At 29.0% G+C, this 17,140-nt stretch overlaps 1 protein-coding gene and 1 long non-coding RNA gene across 2 annotated transcripts; both read right to left on the bottom strand.

The window, feature by feature from the left end:
* Positions 1 to 533: 533 nt before the first annotated feature.
* On the bottom strand, positions 534 to 8,286 carry LOC143192853 (alpha-tocopherol transfer protein-like). The gene is made up of 5 exons (XM_076398589.1): positions 8,238 to 8,286; positions 7,847 to 8,182; positions 4,707 to 4,890; positions 2,574 to 2,750; positions 534 to 748 (listed from the first exon to the last, which is right to left on the bottom strand). The coding sequence occupies exons 2-5, from the start codon at positions 8,131 to 8,133 to the stop codon at positions 554 to 556; spliced, it is 843 nt and encodes a 280-aa protein (XP_076254704.1). The 5' UTR covers positions 8,134 to 8,182; positions 8,238 to 8,286; the 3' UTR covers positions 534 to 553.
* A 7,799-nt stretch (positions 8,287 to 16,085) lies between these two features.
* On the bottom strand, positions 16,086 to 16,791 carry LOC143192854 (uncharacterized). The gene is made up of 2 exons (XR_013004890.1): positions 16,657 to 16,791; positions 16,086 to 16,309 (listed from the first exon to the last, which is right to left on the bottom strand). It is a non-coding gene; the product is annotated as an uncharacterized LOC143192854 (long non-coding RNA).
* Positions 16,792 to 17,140: the final 349 nt, after the last annotated feature.

Below are 17,140 nucleotides of genomic sequence, written 5' to 3'. Positions count from 1 at the left end.
TCAAGCAATTCAATAAAACGATTCGAAAATGTAATGTGTTATCTAGTTATTGGATGCCGCGGAACAATTCTTCAAGGTCACTTATAAAGTTAAATCAAATAAAGTAAAATTTGTTTTCAACCCGGAGCAGATTATTTCCTTTTTATTTTGTCCTAGTTAAAAAGAAATAAAATGTTGTCTGATTCATCAGAACATATAATCGAATCAGCCAATACAATTCAATTTGGGTTGGTACTACTGAGCGATGTTGCCAGATGTCTGAAAAATTCTTATAGACAGGCAAACTTTGAAAACCAAAAATTAAATTTGATGCGATAATATTTCAACATGCATTTTGATGGCGTACGTTATTTTTGATTATGTGATTTGCTTGTCGTGATCAATTATTTAATATAATAGTTATATTTGAAATATTACAAGAATAAATCACAAAATATAGTGATTATCCTTGTATTTATACAAATAACTATATAATAATAAATGCTTTGTGTGCGACATAATTAAAATAGACCCTTCTTTAAAATAAATCTCTGTTTGAATATCACCACTTTATTTATTTATCTGTCATTATTTGCAGCATTTTTTCTTCGATATCCCAAAAATTTTGTTTTTCCACAAACTGTTTTATAGTTCTCTCATGTAACACTTCAACTGATGGCAAATCGCCACCATATTCTTCAGGAAGACATTGTTTGGGAACGTAAGAAAATAAGTTTTCCTTACTCATACCAGAAGGATGAACTTTAATCTGAAAAATAAATAACTAAATAAATAAATAACTAAATATATTAAATAAACTATCGAAATATTTTAAACAAATCAAAATTCTAAACATGTTTGAAATTAAGGTATAAGCTTAGGTATAATTAAGTATAATACCTTATAAAGTAATATTTATTTTATGGCTTATATATTCCTAATTTATGCATATTCTAGTTGAGAGACCAAATGAGTCTTTTTTAATAAATATGCATAAATAATTATGGTACTTTCGATCTAGTTTTTTCGTTATTTATACTTACCGTCATATATTCCATATGGTTTATGAATGTTACATAATTTGTATGTAAACTAGTTTAATTAAAACGCAATTCAACCATCAATAATCAACTAAAATAATTTTATTAGATATACATTACCTTTTGGTTTAACTGAATATTTTCTTAATAGTAAGTATATAAATAAAAATGTAAATATCATTTGTACAAAATCGAAATTAGAAAGTTTTGAAATTTTTACCAATGTTGCCATCGCATACATACAGGTCATCGTTAAATTGACATTATATTCAATATTATTATATATTTCACGCTTATAGTAAGTAAAAACGTGCTCTCTAATTGTATTAACAAAATGTTTCAACAGAAATGTTTCAATGATGTCTTCATTTAATTGATAGAATGCCTGTCTAAGAAACAAAATATTATGAATTCGAGTTCAGCGATATATTTTTACTCTTTTTTATTGATATACAAAAATATATTTGAATGTGTAAATCCTGTGTTCTTTTGCACTGTTATTTTAAGTAATTTGTTTTTGGGTTTTTTCTCTGATTTGTTCTGAGTTTGAGATTGGTTTTGATCCAAAAAGCTTTTTAATCCATTGTCTTCGAAATGTTTGGTCCTCCAGGCCGTTCTTTGACATTGACATCAAAATCACGAATTTTGAAACATAATAATTTGTTTTTATTTAAGGAATCATATTTCAAATCGTTGAAACCAAAACAGACAATTGAGATATGACGCAGCTACGACAGAAGATTTGTTGCTGTGTTGACATCAGACAAGACATGTAATAAATGTCGCAAATACAATTTTGATCGTTCCATGGTTAGCGTGTGTATAACTGAATAATATTTAATAAAAAGCTATTATTTTACATGGAGAAATGACGAAACCATCGAATTTAACAGTTAGATTAAGTTATCTAACAGTTGTTTCCAATAATACGTCGCGTTTTTACCAATGGATATCGCTGATCAAGTAATATTATATCACATTGAACACTTTTCTATGTACATAACTGTTTTTGTCAAAAAGTGCACTATATGATTTTCTTAGATTCGAAGATGTCAACAAATCACTTTTATATTACATATTCAGATTAAATACAAAGAAAAATGCGATCAATTGATGAAAAAAACCATTAACAAACAATTAAATGGAAAGTATCACTCTTCATCCACAGCCTTTACTAAATATTGCGTCTTACAAAATATGACTTATTTCGATCAGTTCCATATGATCTAACAGAATGACATCAAATACACTCAAAATATAATATTTTTTAACAGCAACATATCGATTATCTATTTCAACCATGACATCTTTAACAGCAAATTTCGGTTATAAGCAGTCGGACTTCATTAAAAAAGATAGATGACATTTATTTATAACTATTTTAAATTGATAAAATCTAAATGTGAATCCACTATAATCAGAAACTAATGGTTTCCAAACTGTCAAAAAAAAACAGATCTTTCAATTAACTGTTACAACTAATATTTTACGATTTTCTTTACAATTTTCACAATTTACATCAATTCTATAGAAAAAAAATGAAATATTATTTACCATATCAATAAGATGTGTTTTCAAAAAGACTCGGACGATGTTCATAATTTTATCAAAAAAATAATTTGCATTCAGCACGTGAATAGTCTTCAACTGTAACGGAAGCCCTTCCTGCAAGTATTGGAAATAGTGTTTCATAATGCCATACTTCATTCTTGATAAATGCATTAGTCCAATCTATAAAAATATATAATAAAATAATAAATAATCATACTACAGCAAAAAACATTCTGTCAAAAAGTACCAGGAAGCAGTCATTTGAAAAGCTGACATAAAAAAATTGTTGAACAATATTTTTGTCGTTAAGTTGGTACAACTGTTATTGGCTGCATAGTGACTCAGGCTTTGCTCGCCATCTATTATATAACTTACTGGATAATTTTGGAGGACCATAGCCGACATTTGGTAAACTTCGATAGTTTCCGCCTGATTTTGCGACGTTGTCAATTACAAGCAGCCAAGAGGTAGAATCCAACGAACTACAGTGGCCATCATGTTCTGCTTTATAAAGTTAAAAAACATTGTAAATAGTTTATTTATTCTTGTACTATTCATATTTTCATTACTATTATGGATAAATCATAGCTTTGTGAATATTGTTCAAAAAGCTTTTATAACACTACTAATCAGATAGATATGAGGACATTATCGATTTGTGAATATTGTCGAAAAAACGTGTATAACACTTTTAATCTGAAAAGACATATGAGAAAATTCCTATACAAGTTCTTATCTATACAATTTTTATTTTTCAAATTGGATTCAATTCTATACCAAATTCATTATATTTTAGGAATATCCTTTATGTCAACATACCTTGTCAAAGTTACACCTCGTTAATCATATAGAGTCATTTCACAGAATTAAAATTGAACAAGAACAATTGATATTTCACTCGCTTGAAGATTTTGAGGCCTCGAAAGATAATATTAAAAGAGCAATATTACATTTAAAAATAAATTAAATACAGAATACATTACAACACATGTAAGGCGAAAGTGACGGTTATTATATTTCTGTTAAAATCAGATAAAAATAGGATTACAGACAAACTATCTATCTATGCTAAAATTCCAATGGATGCTATATCGAATGAAATCCTAGAATATTTAAGCAATAACAATTTGAAAACACTAGATTTATTAGCTGATAAAGATTTATATAATATTCAAAAATAATACCGATTGAATTCCACAATATTCCAAATAATTTTTCCTTTTAAAATTAAATATGTTTATAAAAAGTTATTTTATTCGTTCAATTATATTATAGAAGGTGAATATTGTACTAATAAGTTTAGTTAAATTTGAACTTGAGAAGTTCAAAAGGAAAATTTTAGATGAATTTCTATAACACTACTAATCAGATACATATGGGGATATTATAAATTTGTGAATATTGTCGAAAAAACGTGTATAACACTTTTAATCTGAAAAGACACATGAGAAAATTCCTATACAAGTTCTTATCTATAGCTTTAGCTTCTTTTATTGTAGAAGCTTCTTCTTGCTTGACTCTAAACATTCTGGTTGTAATGTATGATTTTAATAGTTCGGTGTGTTGTTTTGGTAGCATTTCATGCCAAACCTTATCGAAGGCTTGTGCTACATCTAAGAATATAGCTGAGCATACTTTTTGACTTTAGTAGGCTTTTTCAATAACATCTGTTATTCTGTGGACCTGGTCAATTGTTGAGGGTTTGTATAATAAACCCAAAATGGTGTGTTGGTATTAGGTTTTTTCTCTCTATGATGTGCGCATACAATGATCCTCGAGAATTAGACTCTTGTCATTTTAATGTCTACTTTTAATAAAATCGAACAAAGATGTCATTACTAACGCAATTTTGTGTAATTAAAAAACCTCAAGTAACTAAAAATATTGCAAAAAAGTTAAGGTGTCCCAAGCTTATCAAAAATACGTACATTTAAACGGTACAATGCATTGAAATACGGTCGAGATTGTGTAAAGGATTTGCCTTGTTCTAGTCGGCAATCAACGGCTTCAACTGAATATTACACCACATTTTAACGATGCTTTTTCGAGTCGATTTTTTATTTTGTTGACCAATTCCCCATACTTTTGATAGAATGTATAAATATATAAATAGCTAAACTAATAATATTAGCTTACTCCTTTCATATCTATCACCACTATCAGTCCGTTGGGTAAGTTTTCCTCCTGGGTAACGTCAAGTAACATGTAAGACAATTTCATTATTGGAATGAGATCAAAATTTAAATAATTGCAGTCGTGTATTTTAAAAAAATGAATAGCATAATTCTCATTCGTTCGGCGTTGTAGGCTTGAAATACGACTAAAAATATAAATGATATTTGTGTTAGTTATAATAAATGTAAAAAAAAACTTAAAACCTTTAGAACATTTGTTATAGTGGAATATTTATTTGATATTTTTCATCGAATGATAGTGCTAACGTCAACAAATCTTGGATGAACCAAGCAAAGCCATTTGTTGATTTTGGTTTGATTTAAAAGTGGTGATTCTGATAACAATGGAAAACAATGATTTAGAGGACCAAAAAATTTCGAAGATAATAAAGCTTGGCTGAGTCATTCAAACAGGTCAATTGTTTCCGTATATTCATATACGATGGGGAAAATGAACAATTTTATTTGAACCGTTTCAATATATCGATTGACCACTTAAACGAAGAAGAGTTCTATGTTCATCCACATCGACACCAAAACGAAATATTTATGGCCATGACAATTCTTGCTCAACATATGGTGGGATCATCAAGGTGTAATGTATTTCCAGCTAGTAAATTCGAATGCAACTGTTACTGAAGATGTCTACGAAAAGATGTTTCGAAATTCCAAAGAAGTGTAGCGAAGTATAACCATGTTGCTATAAAGTTGAGAAAAAGTTATAGATGATAGTTATAGATTAAATGTAATCTTTACGTAGAATAACGTAAATAAAAATTCTTATTTCTCAGTAGTCATATTATCGAAACTGCAAGAGAATAATTAAAAACATAAGTAATATTAACCATAAAAAATGTAATTAAATTGTGATAATTAACTTTTTATTTGATAATGTTTTTCTAATGGACTTGACGCTCATCAAGCGTCATTTTCCACAAAATATTACTAAATTAAACTAATTATATTGGCAATATATATAATTATAAGTTCAAGGTATGGATCTGTAGAAAAAAGCGAAAAGTGAACATTATTTTAAAATCTCTAAAATATTTAGTACTATGCTGTAGTTCAAAATATTGACAACAAACGGATCACCTTCACTTGCAAATTTTGACGGCTGGGTTAATATAAATCCACGTGTTTATATGCTCATACAATAAAAAGGAACAATATTAGAGAAGAAATATTGCAATCATCCCCCATGTTTACTTTACCAGTTATTTTATATGATTCGGAAAAGTGAATACTGTTACAGACATATATATTATTAAACTCGGTTTGTGGCAAAATATATCCATACAGAATAGACGGTTAACATCTTGATAAAACCGCATCAGTAATACCAAAATATAGTCAAAAATGTTCCAAGTTATACGATTCGTTTTTGACATCTGCACAAACATGGCCGTTATATCTTTATTGGAAAACCTTAAATTATCTTATTTATTAAGCTCTTAATAACAGGTCCAATTGAAAAATCCCCGGCCTGACACATAGGTGGCTCTACTAGAATTAAATCCGTATGTTTTTAAGTTAGCTCTAACCCTCAATAGATGCGTGTATAAATTTGACAGTTGTCGGATCATTAATATGTGAATTATAGCCTTTTGAGTGAAGCAACTTTTATTATTGGTGAAAAATGGATAAAAAGGAATTTCGCGTGTTGATAAAATAGTGCTTTTTGAAGGGAAAAAATACAGTTGAAGCAAAAACTTGGCTTGATGCCGAGGACACTGCCCCAAGAAAATCAACCATCAAGGATTGGTATGCTAAGTTTAGACGTAGTAAAATGAGCACCGAAGACGGTAAACGCAGTGAACGCCCAAAAGAGGTTGTTGCCGACGAAAACATTTAAAAAATTTACAAAATGATTTTGAATGACCGTAAATTGAAACCGAATGAAATATCAGACACTATAAAGATTTCAACTGAACGTGTACATCATATAATTCACGAATATTTGGGTAATATTTGGTGCAAAGTGGGTGCCGCGCGAGCTCACTTTTGACCAAAAACAACGACGAGTTGATGATTCAGAGCAGTGTTTAAAGATGATCAAACGTAATAAACCCGACTTTCTGCGTCGATATGTGACAATAGATGAAACATGGCTCCATCATTTCACTCCGAAGTCCAATCGACAGTCATCCGAGTGGACTGCACACGATGAACCCGCTCCAAAACGTGGGAAAACGTAAAAGTCGGCTGGCAAGGTTATGGCACCTGTATTTTAGGACGCACATGGAATAATTTTCATTGACTACCTTGAAAAAGGAAGGACCGTCAACAGCGACTATTCCATAGCATTTTTGGACCATTTGAAGAAAAATAAAGTGCCGCTTCACCAAGACATTTCACCGTGTCACATACCGTGTCAAATTGGTCGAATTAAGCTACGAACTACTGTCGTATCTACCATATTCTCCAGACCTGGCCGCCAAAGACTATTTCCTGTTCTCAGATCTCAAAAGAATTCCCGCTGGGAAGAAATTTTCGTCGAATGAAGAGGTGATCGTTGAGACTGAGGCCTATTTTGAAGCAAAGGACAAATCGTACTACAAAAATTGTATCGAAAAGTTGGAGAGTCGCTATAATCAGTGTATCACCCTTGAAGGGAATTATGTTGAATAAAAAAAAACTAATTTTGCCATAAAAATGTGTTTTACTATGGTAGGCCGGAGACTTTTCAATTGACCTGTTATATGGATTAAAAATTTATATATATATATTTACACAAATAATACATCTATTATTATCTGTAAGATATATTTTAATCAAGTTTGTTATCTGGAATTAAAAATATTTTTAAAGCGATTTTTCAATAAACCCTGTCTTAAATATCGAACAAAATAAAAAGTCATATACTGAGAAGCAATACAATTATTGCTAATGTCTGAATAGATATGAATTCTGATAAAATAATAATAATAATAATATAAAAATAATAATAATAATAAATATATATATATATATATATATATATATATATATATATATATATGTATGTATATATATATGATATATGTAGTGGGCGTTCAATGATGTTGATATGGAAATAACTGTCATATATGTCATATTATATCAAACATGTATTATACTTACACAGTTCTTAAAGCTTTTTTCAGATCATCACGAGTTATATCACGTTCGCTAAATAATTGAGTGCATTGTTTCTTACATATAAAATGCACTTCGATTGTATGTTTAGTTAATTCTAAATCGTTATCACAGGAAAGTAAAAAAATAACAATTAACTCATCCTGTATATTTGGAATGCTATTATGCTTTGTTTTACACAGCCAGTCCTTGATAAATTCAATATTATCTTTTGAGGTTCGGTTTTCTTTTAAAACATCGTCAATGTTAAACTTATATGGTAATTTTAACATGTTGGTAATATAATTATATCAAAACACAATAGTATAATGTCCGAACATTCTGGAATAAAATGCATTTTAAAGATCAAGTTTTAAACACTGCCTAGTTTACTAACCTTTCACATAACATTAACTACTGCCAGAGGCATACAGTATATCTATTTTTGAAAAACAACTCTAAAATGTGACCTGCGTATATAAAACTAGACCATGACAATTCCAAATTTAAATTAATTTAAAATTCAATATCGTAAATTTACATACAAAGATTCACTTATGGTGAAATCGCAACCTTGTAGATTAATTACCAAATATAATTAAAATTGTAACCAAGTACATTAGATTATTATGTTCTCTTTACTATTTCACAATAATCAACAATAAATAAACAATAAATCGAATCGGAAGTCGGGAAAGCAGTAATTTTGATTTTTTTTAAACAAAGTTTTAAAGTCGCATATTTCCTATAACACATGTTCAATGAATAAGTACACTAGTGCGTTTGAAAGGTAGAACAGTCAATATATAAATCTAGCTGCATTTATTTACTCTATTAAAAGTTATTGCGTCTTAAAAATGTATATTTCAATTGGTCATTTCCATTTTTTTATTTTTTATTTATTTATGTATTTTAACATTAAATTTCTAAAATTTCCAAAAATGAGAGTTCGAACGAATTCGAATGGAGAAATAAAATTTTTTTAAACTAATGATTACAGGTATTGAAAAATATAAAGAGAAAAATATATGCGAAAAAAATTTTGATAGACGTCCATAGAACATTCACAAAACCTGTATTGACTCCAAGGAAAGGGTTTGATGGAGCTGGAAGTAATTTTCTTCATAAGCAGCTCGAACCGGGTAAGCTATTATATCTCTACTGTTAACTAATTGAATCAGGATGTTTAAAGAAAACAACCAGAATTAGTAGACATGAAAAAATGCGAAATTAATTTTTCTCTATCATACTATTACAATGCGTTACAAATTAGAATCGGTCTTATGCTTGTTACCGTTACTCTTATTAATTGTTGTATCCGAGTGCGTGATTTCCTAGTGATTAATTATTGAATCTAAATGAATTATTAATTGGGGATCCCTACTAACATATGGGCTGAAAAGTACCAGGCGTAACAATGAAAACGCTTTTTTTCTTCAAAATTAACTTTATTCATCAACGTAATCTGCATCAACCAACGCCACACAATCATTCCAGCGCAGCTCTAACATTTCAATACCACTTTTGTAGAACGATTTATCTTTTGCTTCAAAATAGGCTTGTCATCAGTTGCAGTCGACTCAGCTGACGACCGTTTTGATTCCGGAGTGAAGTGATGGATCATGTTTCATCCATTATCACATATCGACGCAAAAATTCCGGTTTGTTGCATTTAATCAGAGCCAAACACTACTCAGAATCATCAACACGTTCTTGTTTTTTTGGTCAATGAGCAAACGCGGCACTCAGTTTGAAGAGATCTTTCTCATAGTCAAATGCTCGTGCAATATATAACTAACACGTTCTTTTGATATCTTTACGAAATTAGCTAACTCCCGCAACTTCACTTTTCGATCATTCAAAACTCTTTTGTGGATTTTTTTTGTTTCCTTGTGTTATCACCTCATTTGGACGTCTACTGTGTTCTGCATTATCGGTGACTCTAGGATCCCGTTTAAAGTCAGCAACATTGTATTGTTGTTTCTGATGGAGCGAAACCCTTATAAAACTTTTCAAGCTATTGCTTCGCTTGAACAGTATTTTTCCAATCAAGAATAAGTGTAAAATTAAAACTCGAAATTGTTTTTGATCCATTGTTTTGAAAATAACAAATGTAGTGTCACTCTTAGCACAATAACTCACAAACTTATTAGTAGAATATCATGAAATGTTAACAGCTTTCTTTGAAGGTTAGTACAATTATAGCAAATTATACCATAAAATATCTGCTCTCTTTTCTCAGCAGGACATGGGCAGGTTTCAAATTCTTGTTACGAAAAGCCGTCATTGACGAAGTTGGAATCTTAACTATAACTATGTGGACTAAATAATATAAATATATGGCATATACAAAATATTTATTTGTTAATAAGGTTTCACCATTTTCTCTTAAAACAGCTGCAATTCTTCGCGGAATGGTTTTCAACCGAAATTCCTTCAATTATAATGGAGTTGGAAGTCCATCCCTCACTATCTACTCTAACTCATAACGGTTCAATTACGTTGAGATCTGAAGATGTGCTAACATATTTGGTGCACCTCAAACTGAACCTTTTGCAAGACTGAACCTTTTTGGCTGTGTATATGGACGCATTAACATCTTGAAAGTGTTTGCCATGAATATAAGTAAGAAATAGTAAGAAATTCATCATTGAGGTTATCGAGATATTTATTGACAGTAGTCCGGTTTGGAATAATCATCCACATCATTGAATGAGAGGTCCAGCTGAATACCACATTAATACCTTCCAAATCATAACAGAACCTCCTCCATGCTTAACTATGAGAAGGCGGCACTCCGGATCGTAAACTTCTTTTGAGGTTCTCCATACAAACCGGCCGTTTTTAGGAAACAATGTGAACGATAATTTAGACCACATTCTTCCAATCATTAATTATCTAGATTCTGTTATCGTTGCACTTCTTTCACAGCTTAGCGTTGGCATTCGTTATAAAGAATTTCTCAATCGCAGTGCATCTTTTAATGTTATCCTCATGGAGCTCCCGTGGTACTGTTTTTGTCGAAACAATATTACTCAAGTGAGTGTAAGTTCTGCTGTCACTTTTGCTGCAGTAGATTTATGTCTCTGTCAGTACTTTGAGTTTCGGTCATTATTCCTCTTCGCCGATGATGTTTTGCCATGTTTTACATATGCTGTCATTAAACTGTATTTATAGCAATTCAACTATTTTCTCCATTTGCTGTCCTTCGAAAACTGACAGACCGCATCTTTCACTGATCGCTTGTTTGAACCGTCACAGAACAAAAAGTATAACTTACTGAAACATAAACCACAAGACTTTGCATGTAAATTGAGCTATATATACGCGTTGTATTCTTTAAACAAAGTCAGTGTTCCCAACATGAAACAAGATGGTATTATATTGCATAGTGTTCATATTATGTTGCATATCCCTTGTAAATAAAGTATGTGATTATAACTAAAATAAAAATATGAATTTGAAGATAAAGAATTGTACTTTAATGTAATATTTATTGCATTTATATTTGTTATTTTGTTAATTTTTAGGATACCGTTATATAACGACATACATTCCGTATTTATATAGTTACTTCGTATTAATTTGCTACATTATATGTATTATATCATTCGTATTATTTTATGCAACGACCTTTCTGCAAAAGGGCACGCGAGAAACAAATAACATTCACATGGTGAATACTACAGTCGTTAAGCTGACACAACAAATCATACGTTTCTCTTCTATATTACTAGTTTCTCTTATTATTTTTGCTTTCTACCCAAAAAATGCATAACTCAACTATTATAAATTACAAGGAAATGAAATTAACAATGTATGTACGTTCGTTAAGTTTTTACATTTCGATCTATTTCAACATCGTCAATGGTACTTGTTATTTTCATCTTTAAAGTAGGGCAACAGTTTTGCCTCAGCGAAGCAGGAAGTTGTACGAATAACGAAAATTATGTAACAAGACGGCGATTGAGCAATATTGGACAGGAAAAAAGTCATATTAGACATTTATTTAATTTTATATTGAATGTATGTATATGTAAATGATTTGAAAAAAATATTAAGAAGCAAATAAACTAAGCATATCGAAACTATATATATCATATTTATTCTTAAAATTAAAATTAATATATGAAATATGCCTTAATTAAAATTCAATATACTATTACTGTTTTAATGTATAGTAATTTAATGTACTAGATGTATTATAATAATAATAATGTATCATGTAATATTAATACTTATAATATGAAAAATAACTCTAAACAAATTGACCAGAAATCTTACCATTGTTGAAGGAACCATTCCAAACATATTCGATGTTAGTTCATAAGGAGAATAAGGCAACTTTGAATTTTTTTAGTTTATTTTGGCTAACGCCAAGCTAACAAATTTCTAATGTAAAAAAAATAATGTTATCATATATAATTTATTTTAACATCATAGTATATATAATGCATTTATATATATAATGCAATTATTATCGAAAGACTTAAACTACATTTAATTATAGAGCCAAAATAGTTTGTACGTTAGAGTTGTTTTATTATATATGCATTGAATTCTTTTCTACTCACCACTACAATATTAGAATAAAATTAAATGTAATCAAATGCCCATGTATATTCTGAACAATTACAAATATATCTAATGCACACAGATTTTTACAGAAGACGATTTTCTACAGTTATCCTATATTAATTATATACTACCTTTAGTTATTTCCACTCTCATCACCCTGTCTTGGGAAATTGTCAACATTAAATCAAAATCCCAAATCGCTAGTTTCATTCAGTCACTGTCACTTTCTGAGTCACTATTCAAGTCAATAACTAAACTGTTAATTTTCATTCTATCTAACATTTGTTCACGATTCCACTACTTGTCAACTTCTTCTACGTATCTGATGAGTTCATTAAGACTAAAGGTGTTATTGCAAACAATATTTCTTTCCAGATATTCAAACAATTCTAGCTTGTATATACTTCTCGACAAAAGATAACATCAAAAAATATTATGAGACAATTGAAGATATGATATAGGTCTGACACTCATTAAACGATCAACCTCAGTGCGACTTATATCCTGATCCTCAAGCTCTCAAACTTTCAAGCATCTTAGCGATTGACGAATCAACTGTTTCCTGATATTTATATGCGATGGGAATGATCTAAAGAGGGGAAGCTAGGAGACGAATTGATTGAAAATGTCATTTCAAAACGTATCAAAATGCCAGTTCCATTGCTTGTCAGGCAAAAAGAAACAGCTTCAAGGTCAAAAAGGAACAAATTTTTGTGGCATATTGTGACTGATGATAAAAATATCTATTACGACATCTATCCGAAATGCAAAAGTTATGGACCAGGAGAATGAACAGAATATCATGGCAAGATGTATTGTATTACGAGTTACAAAAGAGAAAGAAATCTATTACTGTGTCTACGTACAAACATACTATCAATTGAAGCTACTAACCGAGGTATTATTGAAAAGAATACTAGCAAAAATAGCAAATAATAGACGTATAGAGCTACAAGAGTTGTGAAGAATACAACTTTGCAGTTTCAATGAGACATTCCATCACACTGCGTCTTCACTAGGCACAACGGCTTCTGAATATCACTTCTCTATATCGATGCAGCTGACATTGGATTTCGAAAGGCTAAAGGAGTGCAAAAACGGATGGATGATCATACATCGTTCTGTGGATTCTTGAGGTGTTGGTGGTTTTGGGCAATTTCTCAACTTTGGATTAAACGAGGTAACATCCGGCAACCTATTTGTTTTGACCTCTTCTAATATTCAATTAGCAGTAACAATTTTTATGTTTTCTGGTCCTACACTTTCTGCTGTTTTGAATTGTTCACTATTAGTAATACCTGTTACTAAATAATAACAATGTCTACTTAACTTGTTATAAACTAAACCACCATTGTATGTAATTCAATCCATCAAATAATTTTTGTCTTCTGCAACTTTTGAAAAATAAAATATTTTTTCTTCAAGTAACTTCTGAGTAATAGGATAAATATAAGATTTCGGGTCTAAAAGCCGCTTTAAACAAACATACATTAGAATCCACTGGTGTTACAACAGATATGTCACATAAATTATTGACATCAGAAATATAATTTTCTTTGAGATTATTCCCAACAATTAAATGCGTAACATAGCCTATAATATAATACATCGTTACATATACACGTTCTATTTTTTCCAATAAATGCATTTTTAAAATGAAAAAATAACCAGAATACATGCAGGCATCCAATATTACATATTAATTGGAAACTTCCAATATAGAGCATTAAACGATTAACAATTAATATACTTAGAAATCACAAACCATACATTATTCAATACTTGCGATACCGTAACCAATGCCGCATCAGAACTAATTAAGGAAAAATCATACATAAGTCTAATTATGTTTTTGAATTATGCACATTTCCTTATTTTATTATATCATTATCACATTTACGAGATATTAAAATACTAATTATAATAATTGTTTATTTTAATTTTCGAACAAAAAAAAGCTAGCAGACATGAATAAAGTGAAGCTCATTATTGCCAGACCGAGTACCTCGTTACTACCTAGATATTTCCTTGAAATTATGACCTTTCCAAGGAGAAAGGCAAACATTTAATAGTATCTAACCATTATACATATAGTTCACGATTTACAGCTGCTTTAACATAACGGATTTTTAATGGAACTACCGAGCATTTTTCCTTTTAACTTTTGTTAATATTTCAGATTTACTGCCTTAAATTTTATTTGTATTGCTCTACATTTAAAATTTTATTTACATTTCAGTCATAAATATCACAGGTAAATTACTATATCCTAATAACATTTCAGTGTATAAGATTGAAAAATATTTATCTATCCATATATTTTAATCCATATATTTTTATCTATATATATATATATATATATATATATATATATATATATATGGATAAATTCAAAATATTTTAAAAAACATTTAATTATTTTTAATATATTTTATATATATATATATATATATATATATATATATATATATATATATATATTATTCTTTTTAATTACCTAACGTAGATATTTATTCCGTTTAATCAAGATAATGACAAAGTAATAATGACATATAAATAAATAAAGATAAAAATTTTTATACCAACTCGAAAATTAACATTATTATTATTGAATTAACAAGTCATGCAACTAATTATACACATACATTTCAAATCTTTAAATTACATTAAAAATTGTAATAAGTTTTCATAAATAGTTTTATTACATTAAATTAGACCATTGCAGTATCGATACACACTAACAATTTATTTTAAATTTAGAAACGTACAAAAAGGTTTCGAAAAATCAAAAAACTATACTATAGTGTTAGCACCATCTATACAGCAACCAATTTGTAGTGCTGCCTATATATCAGCTTATAAATAAATAATAATTTAGTTAATTTGCTTTCGTTAATCGCTGATAATTCATGCTACATGAGAAATTATTCTTTGACGTTTGCAATCCATATTCGATAACATAATTTGTTTTGTTCTATGCAAATACACCAGAAACATACAATGTTTATTTCATTAAAGAACAATGTATGCTAATAAAATACCGACTAACATGAAAATAGAATCTAAAATTATGTCTAGTAATTGTTATAAAATAATTTAATATAATATATCTCTAGTAATAATAATAACAGAAACTATATTAAATAAGCTAAAACATTTACTGGAAATACCTATACTCACTTCATATACCTCATACTAAACATAATATAGTTTTAGGTTATATACATCAGCAAGTTTTTTTTATTACTGCAGCTATTGCAAGCTATGTAGAATGATTAACCCATGTAGATTTAAGGAGAATCTGCGTAGAATTATGATTTTATAATCCGTGAATCCTACGCATTGACGCCATTAAACTTACAATCATAAACACCAATATGTAGAAGCTAAACAGACAGATGTGTCAAACAATGCAAAGACAGTACTTTTTCTATGGACAGCACAAAGAAATCACTATGACAGAGATTTAGTATATTTTTAAATACATTTAACGTTATTTTAAAGCAATAATAAAATTAAATAATATCAACCAAGAAAATTGACTGAATTAAGACAAATTTATAGAAATAAAGGTAATATAATTAATAAAAAACTATTTTGTTATGTTGGCTTTTAGCATTGATATCTTGGATAAACACTATATATAATTATTCTCAGATATATACGGTTAGTTTTCAAGTTAGCTATATTTTTAATTCCTGTTCAAGTTGCTTTTGTAATGTTATCAACCTTTTTTGACGCCAAATGTCGAAAGGTACCTGGAAAAACATTCGGTCTTGCTTTCGTGACTTTGACATGCTATTAAGAAAGGGTCTTAACTACTGTAGGTATTTGTCTGTTAAATTTGAAGAAGATTTAAGGGCAATGCGATCATAAAATGGTACCAAAATTCTGGAAAAGAAACGGTATTATTAACCAAAGGCCATTGTCAAATTATAATTCCGAGAAGTTATACATTGAATAAAATGTCAATTCTCCAAACAAAACTGTTCTCCATGTCAGCAACACCATAAACTATTAAAAATATATTAAAGCAAATTGTTAATAGTTACGAATATAAGCCAAATTCAAATTATTGAAATTAAAATATAAAAACTCACTTAAAAATTTTGAAACATTATTTTTTTATAAAAATTAATTGTTATAAAGTATTATTTAGATTAATTTAGATATTTAGATATAGAAAACACTAGTTTATAACATTTTTTATATAACATTTTATAACATATAATACATACCATGATATGATAACAAAACAATCTAAAATATTCATAATTACGATATTTTTTAAAATCCTTAAATGGATTAAATAAATTTAGTTTCATAAAAGAACAAAAACAAAACAAACCGTCTGTTGTACGACCTTGACCTTCACACTTCAGCCATGTTACGTACGTATTTCTAATGCATATCAAAGGGAACCTCATGATTTTAATAAATGCTGAAAACTAATAATTACTTTTGGAAATATTACCACATTTTTTATTGTATTATACGTATCCAAAATATTAAAAAATAGAACTATTTGTGTTTATTATTATTCGGTTGGATTTATTTATAGGATGACTCTTCAAGTTACACTCTTCAAACAGCTCAATTCCATATTAGAATAATTTTTTGTAATATAAATAATGTATATGATAAATATTGCTAGATATTATTCTTTAAAGGAATTTCGAAAACATAATCTAAATAGCAGATGTTTAACGAAAGACCCGAATG

Source organism: Rhynchophorus ferrugineus, unplaced genomic scaffold, assembly GCF_030347505.1.
Source record: "Rhynchophorus ferrugineus isolate W39M unplaced genomic scaffold, kcgeb_rfMv2 rfM3, whole genome shotgun sequence".
NCBI lineage: Eukaryota > Metazoa > Arthropoda > Insecta > Coleoptera > Curculionidae > Rhynchophorus > Rhynchophorus ferrugineus.
Note: the sequence above shows the minus strand (reverse complement) of the source record. Positions and strands in the feature narration are given on the sequence as shown.